This window comes from Xiphias gladius, chromosome 5 (genome assembly GCF_016859285.1).
Source record: "Xiphias gladius isolate SHS-SW01 ecotype Sanya breed wild chromosome 5, ASM1685928v1, whole genome shotgun sequence".
Lineage (NCBI taxonomy): Eukaryota > Metazoa > Chordata > Actinopteri > Istiophoriformes > Xiphiidae > Xiphias > Xiphias gladius.
Genome location: NC_053404.1, coordinates 15,381,852 through 15,395,299, shown reverse-complemented (window position 1 = coordinate 15,395,299; position 13,448 = coordinate 15,381,852). Strand labels below are relative to the sequence as shown.

General features: G+C 39.7%; 2 protein-coding genes across 4 annotated transcripts; one reads left to right on the top strand and one right to left on the bottom strand.

Annotated features, from left to right (window-relative positions):
• mnx1 (motor neuron and pancreas homeobox 1) lies at nt 1–2,447 on the top strand. Its single transcript, XM_040127270.1, has 3 exons — nt 1–499; nt 1,343–1,503; nt 2,160–2,447. Exons 1-3 carry the CDS (start codon nt 1–3, stop codon nt 2,445–2,447), a joined length of 948 nt encoding a protein of 315 aa, XP_039983204.1.
• Nucleotides 2,448–5,003: 2,556 nt separating this feature from the next.
• Nucleotides 5,004–13,435, bottom strand: nom1 (nucleolar protein with MIF4G domain 1). Of its 3 annotated transcripts, XM_040127268.1 has the most exons (12): nt 13,347–13,418; nt 12,236–13,170; nt 12,019–12,131; nt 10,400–10,595; nt 9,511–9,834; nt 9,220–9,330; nt 8,699–8,869; nt 7,907–8,028; nt 7,629–7,761; nt 6,319–6,450; nt 6,092–6,201; nt 5,462–5,639 (listed from the first exon to the last, which is right to left on the bottom strand). In XM_040127268.1, exons 2-12 carry the CDS (start codon nt 13,166–13,168, stop codon nt 5,462–5,464), a joined length of 2,523 nt encoding a protein of 840 aa, XP_039983202.1. In that variant the 5' UTR covers nt 13,169–13,170; nt 13,347–13,418. The 3 variants fall into 3 exon arrangements, with proteins under 3 accessions (XP_039983201.1, XP_039983203.1, XP_039983202.1); XM_040127267.1 differs by having other exon boundaries at nt 5,004–5,639; nt 12,236–13,435; XM_040127269.1 differs by having other exon boundaries at nt 5,004–5,631; nt 12,236–13,435.
• Nucleotides 13,436–13,448: the final 13 nt, after the last annotated feature.

Genomic DNA, 13,448 nt, shown 5'->3' with positions numbered 1-13,448 from the left:
ATGGAGAAATCCAAAAACTTTCGCATTGACGCGCTTTTAGCAGTCGATACACCCAAGGTGCAGACCTCTCCGCTTGCGCTTGTGACTTCCCTTTCCTCCTCCTCCTCCTCCATCCCGTCGTCTGGAAGTGTGGCAGCCCCGGAGCTGACCACCAGCGCCGAGTCTCTACGCGCCGAGACGCCTTCTCCGCCGAGGATTTCCACCTGCGGGCTGATTCCTAAACCGGGTTTCCTCAACAGTCCGCACAGCATGGTTGGATTACATCCGCAGAGTACCGCAGGGATCCCCGCACAGGCTCTCTACGGCCATCCCATGTATACCTACTCCGCTGCTGCCCTCACAGGCCAACACCCTGCACTGTCCTACTCCTATCCACACGGCTCCCATCATCACCACACCAGTGATCCCATCAAACTGACAGCCAGCACCTTCCAACTGGACCACTGGCTCCGGGTCTCCACAGCCGGGATGATGCTGCCAAAAATGTCCGACTTTAATTGTGAGTAGCTGTTTTATTACAGAATGTCCTGGCAATTGTCTGCCATTTTTTACTCCAGAAACCTCAACATGCCACTGTACAGCCAATCGGTTATGTATGGAGACCAAGGATGAGCTAAAAACGTTTGATGGCAGCCAAAAAAGTCTGCTTTTTGTTTTGTAATTTTGCTATAAATATTAAAAAGAAAAAGGCCTACAATTAATGTAGGCCTACGTGATACTGCTTTAACACAGCGTATGTTACTGAGTTGGAGACACGGATGTAGATTGGCATGGCATTCTTATTCTACTTAAAAATAAAATCGGTTTTGGAGGTTTCTGGGGCACTATTTCGATCAGATATTAAGATGGTCTGAACAAAAAGGCTGTCATAGAGTGATGGGTTTTCTGAGAGGAACTAAAATTGACAGGTAATGGACAGTGGGAAAGTAGCAGAGGCGTGTGAAACCCACAGTCGACATGCTGTTTGCTCACCAGATAGTGCCTTTTTGTTTCTGCTCGTTTTAACAGATTCGTTCAAAATGGGGTGGCAAATAGCTTCTCTATGGACATATTCATATGTGGACGACCTTGTTGCTTAAGCAGGGAGCTCAGAGATGTGGAAAAAAAATATATTTTGCGTACCATAAAAACAGAGGGCTCGAAATTTTGTTCTGATTTTGAAGATTGCTTAAGTTTCCCTTACAACATGAACGTTTTTATATATGATATCATCATTATTTTTATTACCATTTATTGTCTTAAACTGCCTGCTGACTGCGGACATTACTGGACCCAGTTTGTATGTGAGGAATTGGGGGTAAAACGCTTTCAAGTGTGCGAAGCTGATGTGTTCTTCCTGCAGCTCAGGCGCAGTCCAACTTGCTTGGCAAGTGCAGAAGACCCAGAACTGCATTCACAAGTCAGCAGCTGCTGGAGCTGGAGCATCAGTTCAAACTGAATAAGTATCTGTCACGACCGAAGCGTTTCGAAGTGGCCACGTCCCTCATGCTGACAGAAACACAGGTAAATTATGTCTGCACACTTAGCTTTTATATTAAACTGGTTTTCCTCTTATAGTTGTATTTTGTAAGGGTTCACCCCATAAAAATGCCCAGCAAGTTTTTTTATATTTGGTTTTTGATATATAAAATGAATGAAAAAATAAATTTATATAAAAATAAATGAGAAATTGTACTGAAATTAATTTTTCATCGAACTTGTTTCTGAAATTTTCCAGAGAAAGCCATCACTCCACTGGTATCTAAATTGCAATCGAAAATGGCAATTGAGTCATCCCATCTATGTCGTGTTTTTACTTGATTCAATGGATTTTTAAAAACTCAAGACTAGATTAAATAGCATTTTAGACATGTTTGCAACACCCAAGAGGTCAATGTCAGGTGGACTGGTGACTTTTACGCAATCTTTACGCATAGTTGCGCGCAGTTTGCTTTCGTCGTTTTATGTTATGTTTTATTATTTTTGGGACATTTTATGCTTTTAACTGAAAGTGCACACTAGAGAGGTGAGAGGTAATGAAAGGAGAAAGAGGGTTAGAATGGTGTGCAACAAAGTTCCGCTGCTGCCACAGTAGCCACTAGGCCATAGGGCGCACTCTCCTCTTTTACAGCGCGTATATGCTTAAGTCAATAACTATAAACACATTTTCCTTACTCCAGGTCAAAATCTGGTTCCAGAACAGACGAATGAAGTGGAAGAGAAGTAAGAAAGCCAAAGAGCAGGCCGCCCAGGAGGCCGAGAAGCAAAAAGGCACCAAGAGCGGCCAGGAGAAATCTGACGGACTCGAACAGTCGGATTATCACAGCAAGACAGACTCAAAAAATGGCAGAATAAGAGACTTCAGGGACAGTGACGAGGATGAAGGCGATAACTTCCTGTACAACTCGTCAGACTGCTCCTCGGACGACGAGAGGAATCACACCAGTGACATAAGTCCGCAGCCTTGAGGCTGGAGAAGAAGATGAGGGGCGATCTCCATTTATAATGACTGTGGGGGATATTCGCTATAAAATGCAGCTGCATGTAATCCAACCTCTAATCAACTACATGGTATAAATGAGCATTTTTTTTTTGTTATGAAAAGATTAAAATTGAGGTCCAAAAATAAATGACCTGCATATCATACTAAACAAGCAATAAAAACAGAATATTTACGTCTCATAACATACACACACACTGTAGGAACACCATTCAGCAGTAGGCTATAGGCCAGCTGTGACACTGCATGGTTTATATGCAAAAGGCTGTAAACTGGCACAGGACTTTGCAATCTTTCCTTGCTGCGATGGTTAGTTTTTTTTTTTTTTTTTTAAAGCAGAAGCCTTTCAATAATATCCTGTAGCCCACACAGTCAATAATCCGCTGCGATTTGTCTTATTTTGGCCTTATTTTATTCTTTGTGGTGTTATACCTTCATAGTGTGTCACATCACGCTGAAAAAAAATGTTATGTTTATTTTTCTATACTGTATTTATAAAATAGTAATAACAGTGCATGCTAAATTATTGTTTAGCGTCTCTCTTGGTGCAGCGAATGTGTAATAAAATGTTTTTTTATATAAAACTCAGTTGGCGTTTTGACGCAAGTCTTAAGTTTTGTTTTTTTGTTTTTTGAATTTTATTTTTATTCAGTTAAAAAAAAAGTCTAGTCCCTTGATCTATGATGTACTTGCGGAGTTTCAGTCTGGAGGCGGACAGAGGCTTGTGTTTTTCTCCTTGCTCTGACAGGTGGGGTCATGGGAATTACTGTTAATAGCGCTGTCGGATCTGTGCAAACGTGCAGTGAGAGCAAACAGCAAGTGGGCAGGCGGACGGAGGAAAGATTTCACACCACACTAGCAATAGGCTCGTATTAATAAACCTTTTCAACGTCTTGTTAAGCGACAACGTGGAATGAAATCATTTCAAGCGCATTTACAACTCCAAAAATAATTGCAAATATCATTCTTTATTTATAAAGAGCGATTGAAATGTCACTATAAACACTTACGGCCTGCGCTTTTATTGTCAAAATATGATCATGGATTGTTACTTTTTATTTTGAAGGGTATTTGAATGATCTTTATTAGGGAATCGGTAAGATTTGGACACAAGATGTAAGAATGTCCTTCCTTTGATTATAACTGAAAAGATGAGAAATTATTTAGATACAACATCTATAAATTGAACTCATAATTTAGGGGTGAACTTTATTTTTTATAAGAAAATAAGAGACTTCTTTAAATGCAATCCAAACATCCCATCAGCATCATTTTCCTACTACACAAAACATTTATTTATTTAGGGTGTGTTATCACCTGCTATACTGATATCCAATATGATCTTTCAGCCTAGTCTTTTATTTTATAATCTTATGATGAAATTGGGCAATGTCTACCAATGTGACTGAGATATTGGCACAATTTAATAACTCGCCTGTGTATGTGCTTACACTAGACATCAGTTCATTTCCAGAAAACACAGTCCACAAAATGGTCTTGCTTGTTATCATTGTTCCCGCAGTCATCAGCCTTAAACTATAGCAGGGGTTGAATGATTATGTGCCATTTGTAACAGGATTACGGAGGGATCTGCTGGTTATCTTCAGCTGTTTGCTTTAGCTTTAGCAGACTAAATCAAAGTTTAGCTGAGGGTCAAGCCCAACCAGAGTACACCAGGTAAAGCTTATGGCAAGTCTCTGGCTCACAGCTGCAGACAATGGCCAGTATATCAACTGGCCCATTGATCCCACTATCTCCACTTTTTAACTGACAAATTCTCAAGTTTTTTCCCAGTTTGCTTCATTTCTCACTGAAAACACCACCAGTGCATGTGTGCCCATGTGGTGATGGAGGGATCTGCTCTTTGTCATCAAAACACTGAATCACACCTGTAATTAAAACACCTCTGTACTCCCCCGAAGCATGAGGTTACTGTGTAGCTTGTGGACTAGTGGAGGACATTTCCTCTGGTTGACCTTGATGGCCCACTCCTGACCTCAGACCATGCTCCAGCCTTATATTGATACAGGCCGCACCAATGGAGCTAATTAATAGGAGCAAGTATAAAATGTAACAGAACGACTCCGCTATGCTAGCCACGCGGGCAGATACTGGTGTCAGCAAGCAAACAGAAAAGGCTAGACTCAAGGCCCTGGGTCATTTCATCAGGGCGTGTAAACACTGAATGAAGGACACCACCGCCCCTCTATTTTCACTGCTCTTGTTTATGTCACACTCGCAGCAGCCAAGTGGAAATATCAACAGAAAATGATGAAAACACAAATGTTCACTAATCAGTTGTTTAAGGCTGAAAAACACTTTATTATAATGTGCTTTATTTTGTGTAAGAGTGTAAATAGACTCAGTGAAGCCCGGAAGAATGGTTCCAGGTGTCTGAACCTTGTGATATTAGCTCTTGCTGTACACTGCCATCATGAGGGCAGTCTCACGAAAAAAAAAATTAAAAATTAAAACATAAAAGTAAAAGAAATGAAAATCTTTCTCTCAACAAATAAGTCAAAGCTTTAGGTAAAACGTCTGTGATTTATTGAGGCTTCGGGTAAGGTACAATGGTTTTGACATTCGCCCTTTTTATTAACAAATATACAAGCACCATCATGGACAAAGTATCTGGGAGTTGAAATATATAAATCATCCAATGTGTTGCTTTCAAATTATCATTAAACTAAATTATCATAACCTCAATCTGTTGTAGTTTAATACACAATATTAAAACGTAACAAATACGCATCGTATTAAAATACACACAGTGCTAAGATTGGTGTGTGTTTGATCCACCATACTTGAAAATCTTCACTGAAAAAATTATGTACATGGACTAAAGCAAAAACATCGATTTAATATCAAAATCCTATTTTTTTTTCTTCTTTAGACTGTAGGTGTCTTTTCTTTCTCTAGGTATTTCACTCCAACAAGCCTTCTGTTGCACAGTTCTGTTTGAAAGTACGTCTGTTGTGCATTTTACAGTTTGAGCTTAGCCTCTTTGGCCTCCAGGGCTTTGGTGGCGACCTGGGCGCGCTCCGACAGCATCGCTGCTTGCGCAGCTGGTCCCTGTGACTGGGCATTCTTCAGTAGGAAGTGGCTGATGAAAAGCTTCAAGCCCTCGCGCAGCATTCCTAGCTTGGGAATTCCTGAAATCCTGGAAGACAGGAAAAACAATGAGGGACATTGATTTTCAGACGTTCACATAGTTCCACGCAGTAAAGAGGAGTAATTTTACAAGATGTGGGCTAATAGAAGTTAACATTGCTGAACAGTTAAAGTAGACTTTTTAGCCAGTAGTGTGGCTAGAAGTGTGGCTCTGAAGATGGTAATTCTGGTCTCTATCATTTTCACTGAAATATGTCAACAACTACTGAATGATTTGCCACAAAATTTTATACAGACATTCAAAGTCTCCAGGGGATGAATCCTAATAATTTCGGTCATCCCCCGAGTTCTCCTCTGGCGCCACTATGACTGCCTCACAGAGCAGCTATCATGGCTGGAGATTGGACTCTTTGTTCTGTTTTTTCCGTGTTATTTTCCACTAGTTTACATGTTTAAATCTCCAAACCTCTAAGAATTAAGTAAATGCACAATGTAGCTCACCTTCCAAATATGCTGGCTAGGTCCTCTGGCTCAGCTTCTTTTAGTAGTTTAGTCAGCACCTGACGCAAGAAGCGCACTGTGGGCTTATCTAGTTCCCCAAACTCTATTACCTACATAGAAAAAACACAGAGGTGACTTTAATTAATGGGATTTAAAATTTAATTCACTTTATAACATCAAATATATGTATGTACTAGAGTGAAAGCTTCCGCCTGCACGTCTCTTACTTTAAGTATGGAGAGTGAGAGGCACTTTCTCTGAAGGAAGCAGGTCACCAGCTGGACAAGATTGTTAAAGGTGCTGCAGGGAAGGTTGGACAGCTCCCTGAACTTGTCCCATAGGCTGAACTGGAAAGTCATCTAGGAGAATACAGGACATCAAATTGAAAGATTGTATGACTGCACTGAATGACACTGAGCACACAGATAATTCTTGAGAACAGTAGTACAAACTATAAATATCAGGAACCTTCTTCCCTGCACAGGTAATCCTCTCATCCTGATTCAGTTTACATGTGAAAAGCAAACACTCCCACCAGCCGTGGTTTGAGCTCTTTGATGAGGACAATGGTCATGAGTTTCTGATATAGGCCCGTGGCCTACATGGCAACAAAGAAGGAAGTGTGGTCTCGCCCCATTGTTTGTAGTCACAGTTTGAGTCAAATAATGTAAGAGGTGTGAAAGACTCCCTCACAGCAAAGGTGAACTGCAGGCCACAGGCAGGTCACACACAGTTTATGAGACTGGGTGGTCACTCACTCACTCACTCACTCACTCACTCACTCACTCACTCACTCACTCACTCACTCACACACACACACACACACACACACACACACACACACAGTGATTCACTCTCTTTCAGAGTTTCTCAAGATAAAATGTACAATAACAACTTATCTAACTTTAAAACACAAATCCACAACTTGTGTATGATAACACTTTCACCCAAACTCCTCAGTCTGCATTAAAATATGGACAATGTACAGAGTGTACAAGGATTTTAGAAGGAACAGTGATCATTCACATTTATGTAAGAAATAATGAAAACACCTCACTTAAAATAATTATGAGAAACACATAAAAAAGCTCATAACTGATGTTACCTTTCATTAGATTTAATGACTAAAGAAACAACATTTATAGGTGAAATTATTATAACAAGTATCTCTAACATAAAAAGATGATTGAATTTTTTCTAAAAGAATGTATAAGCATATGCACCATATATAGATAAAATATATGTATATATAGATAAAGATATGTATAGTTATAAATCTTTACTGCTTTGAAGGTAACAATATAATGTTTTTACTTATCAAACAATTGCCCAAGGAAACTGTTCATTGTATTTACTAATCTGATCGTTTGTGGTGGTAGTCCATTAAACTTTGTGGAACTGGGGCATGTTTATTTAATGATGTATATATAGTACAGGAGATTTACAGTACGTTCTGTTTATTTGCAAGGTTCTATGTGAAGTAAGTGAGAGTCCTTATAGTTTTTTATTCTCTTTTGTTAAGGTTTAGCGGGAGTACCTGGAAGCGTCGATCGTGGGTGCAGAATTTTTCTCCCAGTACAGCGTAGAAGGCATTAAAGGTTTTCTCCTGCAGACAGCAGTCCATCAGCACATGTACAATCTCTCTCTCCTGCTTATCCTTCAGTCCCATTCTTCACACAGAACAAACAAAAGGCTTTGAAACACCAACCTTTTAGCTGGGTGACTTGGAAATGTAAAATTTGTACAATTCATTTCTTTCTTCCTAATTTTGGTCAGCCAACTTAACAGAGACAATAGACATGAGCTATAAAAAACCTCAGCAGTTTCTCAAATGCATCCAGGTAATCTTCGCTGGTCATTAGGACACAGAAGATATTTCTTCTTACATCAGTGTTCATCCGCTGTTTCTTAGCCAGCTCTAAGACTTTGGCACTAAACTGAGAAAGATAAAACAGGGACAACAGTTAGGTAAGAAATGTTGCTAAGGCCAACACAGATTCCCCATAATGTGTGAGTTTTTGTTACTGATTCTAAAACAATACTTTTTTGGATACCTTACTTTGAGAAATATAAAAATGTTTGTCTAGAAATCTTTCATTTAACAAAAAGACAAGATGCACCTCTCAGTGTGTCTAAACATAAACTAAAGCACAAGAATTTAATGAAAATAATAAATCAAATAAAATAGTCTAAAGCTGGCAAAATCTTATCGTAAACCAGGAACTATCTGAATAAGAAATAAGTAGCTCAGTGCTACTGACACATTTTGGTTGACAGCAAAAAAAAAAAAAAAGTACTGAGGTTGATAGTGGGACCTAATACTGATAAAACTGTATTGGCAAGTGACAGAACTGAGATATACTGTAGCCTACTGACTGCACTGACAAATGTAATTCAGTTGTGAGTAATGATGTATTATTTGATGTTAAGTGTTTTATTTTAAACAGCTTTAATTTCTAAAACAATTTTACATTAGGAAATAATCTAGTTTTGCTGATTAGAAATGAAGAAAATCCGAATTCAAATGATTTAAATACAGTATTGCATGTACTACAAATACTGCACTCTGCTTCAATCCTGGTATCTTCTGCAGTTCCAGTACTCTACCTGTCCTTCAGCAGTACTCTGTTTTGTGGTTGTGTTCCCTGGTTCGCCGATCATGGGCGCTCCACTCCACGAGGAGCCGACGATCCACCAGCGGCCGACTTGCTCTGCGGCCAGGAGATTGTCCAGAGAGACCCTCAGTTTCAAGTCACTGCCTCCTGCACTGCGGTGGATCTGAGTTACACACATACACCAGCAATCAGTCACAAGTACACTTAACAGGCAAACACCAGTTTTAAGATATGTAAGGAGGACACCTGCGATCCTGAAGTTGACAACTGTTAACCCAGCCATACTGATGGTCAGGCTGAAAGCAGTAGCAACACTCTGGACCCTGAGTCTGTAAAGGTGGTACTCTGGAGCCACCTGGTGGTACAGGTTGAAGCTACTATAAAATAGTATCATTACGCATGATAAAATTAGTCCCTGTGATGTACACATTTAAAATTGAAATCTATCTCCACTAATGTAGGGAAATAAGGATATTTCAAACCAAATGTAGTCATGCTGTGAAAATCACCCACCAGAGTCCTCTGCAACTTCCTCAGTCTCTCCACAGGCTCAGGGTCATAGCCTGGGATTTTCCGCATATCATTGTTCTTCAAAGCCAGCATGGTTTCCAACATGAAACGCACCTGGGAACAGGTTTACACATGATTTGATGTAAAATAAGCTTAAAAATTGACACACAATTGAGAAATAAATTGCACAATACTGTAGTCAATGATAGATTTTAGGTATTTAAGAATGTCAGCTAAATGAAAGATAATTTAAGTATAAAGTGATTCTGTTTGCATGAGTTACTAATTCCCTACCCTGGTGTGATCCTGAAACTTTGACCCCAAATTACTGGCCTTGCGTTGGGCTTCAGAGATGAGCTCCTTCAAAGCCAAAGCGTCGTCCTTCCTCAGGGCAAAGCCGACATTTCTCAGCACAAACAGAACTAATTCAATGTCTTTCTCTTTAAACGCTCCCACTAAAAGTTTCAGGATGTCGAAGATGAGGAGGGAATGCACCACTTGGAAGTTGTAGAGGTGAGCAACAATGGCCACCAGGTTGTCGCACTCTTTGCCCTCGCTCGGGTTCTTGTAAAGCTCGTCAAACTTTCGCACCACTGTCTCTAGAAAATGGGCCCCCACCTGGAAAAGGATGAAATGTGAACATTTCAGACTTGTGATCCATTGTACTGTTCAATATATGAATATCCTGATGATGACATGTGATCAGTTTAATATAAGCCCATAAAGGTTGTAAACAAACCCCACAGTGTAACCCAATTACATAAACACCCCTGAAAAATCTGCCCATTGCATTGCAAAACAGTGTCTAAACAGCGTTAAGTCAAACCTAATGGACTTGAGTCTAGCCATGTTACTGAATCCCCAGATCTCAACAATAAAGCTGGTGAGTAAAATATTGTTGAACCGGCATGGTGTGTGCTTTCAGAGATCCCTCTAAATGTGTCTTATTTGGCACAAAAGTTTATGTCAGTTGCAGAGTCAGTGGTTGCTGTTTATTTCCTCACACACACGCTAGTAAAACCAAAAGCAGCCTGATTCCTGTTGTCACCACTATCAGTGGAGCGGACAGAGAAATGGAGGTCCTCTAAAAGGGGAAATACCTCCAGAAATTAAAAGCTAAAAAGAATTTTTTTTTTTGAATGTGCATAAACTCAAAAGCCAGTCCTGAAGCTGCTGTCTTTACCTCCAACCCGACTGCGTGATGGAGGACGCTGACGAGCAGGACGTGCTCCATCAGTAGTCTGTCAGGCATCAGGGTCGGGGTGACGCAGGCTGCTAGTAGCACCTCTGTCAGGGTGTCGTTCATGTCCTTCCTGCTGCAGCTCATGTACAGCTCCTCTAGCTGAACACTAATAGATGCCATGTTGGGCTCACTCAGCCTGAAGGAGTTGGTGAATTATGGGTGAATAATCACTTTTAAAAGAACTTCAGTTGTAATTCAAACAGAACATACTTGAGATCTGGATTAGAAGTCAGTGTTTATTCTGACTATAACACTGACCAATAAGCCTCCATTTCTATCTATATCTCTTAAATGCCAACAATTTTGATATTCAGATGATTGTTGAAGACATTTATCAAGCAAATATTGCCAAACATTTGTAGGTTCCAGTCTCTCAAATGTGAGGACTTTTCTTTGTTTTATACTGCTGTAAACTGAATATCTGAGAGTTTTGGACTGTGGGTCGGATACATTTTTAGATGTACACCTTGGGCTTCTGGGAAATTGTGATAAACATTTTTCATGATTTATGATTAATTAAAATATTAGTATATAGTAATAATCTTTAGTTGTAGCCCCACATCTCCTCAATCTGTCAGCGTAGACCCTGATTAGAGATCCACTAACATTAGGGGTTGGTTCCAATAGCTGGTTCCATCTTGGATCTGGTTCCCGCTCTGCGGGATAGCTGGTCTTGCTAAGCACTGAGGTTAACAAGTCTCTTATCAAACATTTTCTCTCTCCTCACACTTTTTTGTTTTTATTACCAAAGAGCAGTGGAAAACATATACTGTAGGTAGCAGGCTTCTCATTTTTAGCTGAATGTCACCGGTTACAGTAATGGTGGCACATTTTATCAGCTGTTTCTAAAAAACATTAATTCTGTTAATTCAACATTTTTGATAAATAGGTTCTAAAACAATACCTTCATTATTTGGAGTAAGCAGTTGGTTGAGTTCAGTATGCTACAGCTGTCAACTGAATGTCAGATACACTTAATGAAACATTTCATATACAGATTGTGAACATTAATTATGCTGCCACTAAACACTGTATTGTTTATACCTTCTCAACCAGTCATAGGGTTTTGAGACTAATACTTGCCATTGTTGAAAGGTAAACTTGACAAGAGATCTGAAAGAAATTGAATTGTGATAGATAAAATGCTATCAAACCCCATCCCTAACTAACATGCCTTCTTTCTAAATGTAAACCAAGAGTGGATATTCCAGAGCAGAACCCATGAGAGTCTTGAGGGGCACCAACAGTCTTTTCACACTCTTGTCCGCTCTCTTGTCGTTTCACTTCTTGCTTCTACAACTAGTTATAATAAAGATGAAGGTAGATGTGCAGGCTTTTTATATGACCAAAGGGATCATCTATTACTGGGTGGAATTTTCATATATGTTCTGAATGCATGATGTATAAGCAAAAAAAAAAAAAAAAGTACTCTTTATAGGAAGAGTGAATTGTGGGATTTGGATATTAAAATTGGCTAAATGTATTTTAGTTAGTATCCAATGAAAGATTTGATAGGTCTGGAAATGGTTTAAAATGCAGTGTTTTGGTAAGACTGTTACCTGTTCACCAGTCCTTTCACATTCCTCTTCAGTTTTTCGAGCTCAGCTTTGCGTTTGTCATCTCCGGTGTTACGCAAGTGAGGCGGCACATACTTACCAGCTGTAAAGGAGACCTAGACAATGGAAGATGTAAACTACGATTAGGTCCATTATATGCCATACAAGTTGTCAGTGCTATGACATGAGTGAAACATATATTTCAAGTTTGTGAACTCACAGTTTTTGACTTGGATTCTGATGTCTTCGTGTCAGAAGTGTCTGCTTCTTCCCCTGTTTCCCCTTCATTTTCATCACTCTCATCCATGTCATCTTGGTCATCCTCCATTTCCTCCTCCTCCGTTTCCTCCTCATCAACCATGTCATCATCATCCTCTTCCTCATTTTCATCATCAAATGAAGCCATATCTTCATCACTGCCTTCACCTGCCATCTCATCTCCAGTTCCCTCATCCTCATCTGACAACTGAGAGCCATTCTCATCAAGCTTTTCAAAGTTCTCTTTGGCCATGTCCATGTTGTCATCATCATCATACATACCTACTGCTGATGAGCCAGAGTCAAGCATGCAAAGGATGTAATCAAGTCCATCAGCCACAAAGGATTGTGGGAGACTTTTTTTGTTTTTCCTTTTGTTTAATCTCAGGCAGCGCTCTAGCTTCTTTATTTCTCTATCCTCTTGTTCATTTGCTTCCATAAGTGCCATTTTTCTTGATTCTTGAAGCTTATTAATTTTCTTACCTTTCTTTGATGATGACGACATTTTGGAGTTAACTGATTTTTCGTTAGTAGCACTGGCAGATTGGTTTGAATGTGTGTTTGACACTTCTTTCTTTGCTTTTTCCATTTTCTTCTTCTGCTGTACCTGTGGCTGTTTCTCAGCTGGTATTCCTGAGTTTTCACCATCACCTGGTGGTAAACTTAGGGTCTTGTTACCCTCATAATGACTTTTCATTTTGGCTTTTTTCATTTTTCGCTTTTCTTTGCGTATCTCCTTTCTCCTTTTCTGTTTTACAATTCTCAATCCATGGTTATGCTCTGCTTCTTCTTCGCCACTTTTGCTTTTAACAAATTCATCCACTGCCACCATGTATTTCTGTAAAACTGCATTTCCCTTCTTCTTTTTGCTGTTCTGCTTCCATTTTCCCTTCATCTCTACAAATTAAACTCGAGATATTGACTGAGCTGGATAACGTTAACCTCAACTTGATATCTTTCTTTCAAAACACAGGGCTGGTCAGTTTGGCTAATAAGCTAATGTTATTTAGGATTTGAAACAACCGAAAGACGCACGAGATGAAAGCTGTCGCCTGTTTAAGACAGATATTTACCTGCACATGTCTCTCCATGAGGACAATATTGTTAATGTGACCCACAAACATGTGAACATTTCCTTCCGGGGCACGCCGGCGAGCTGACGCTTAGTAATGACG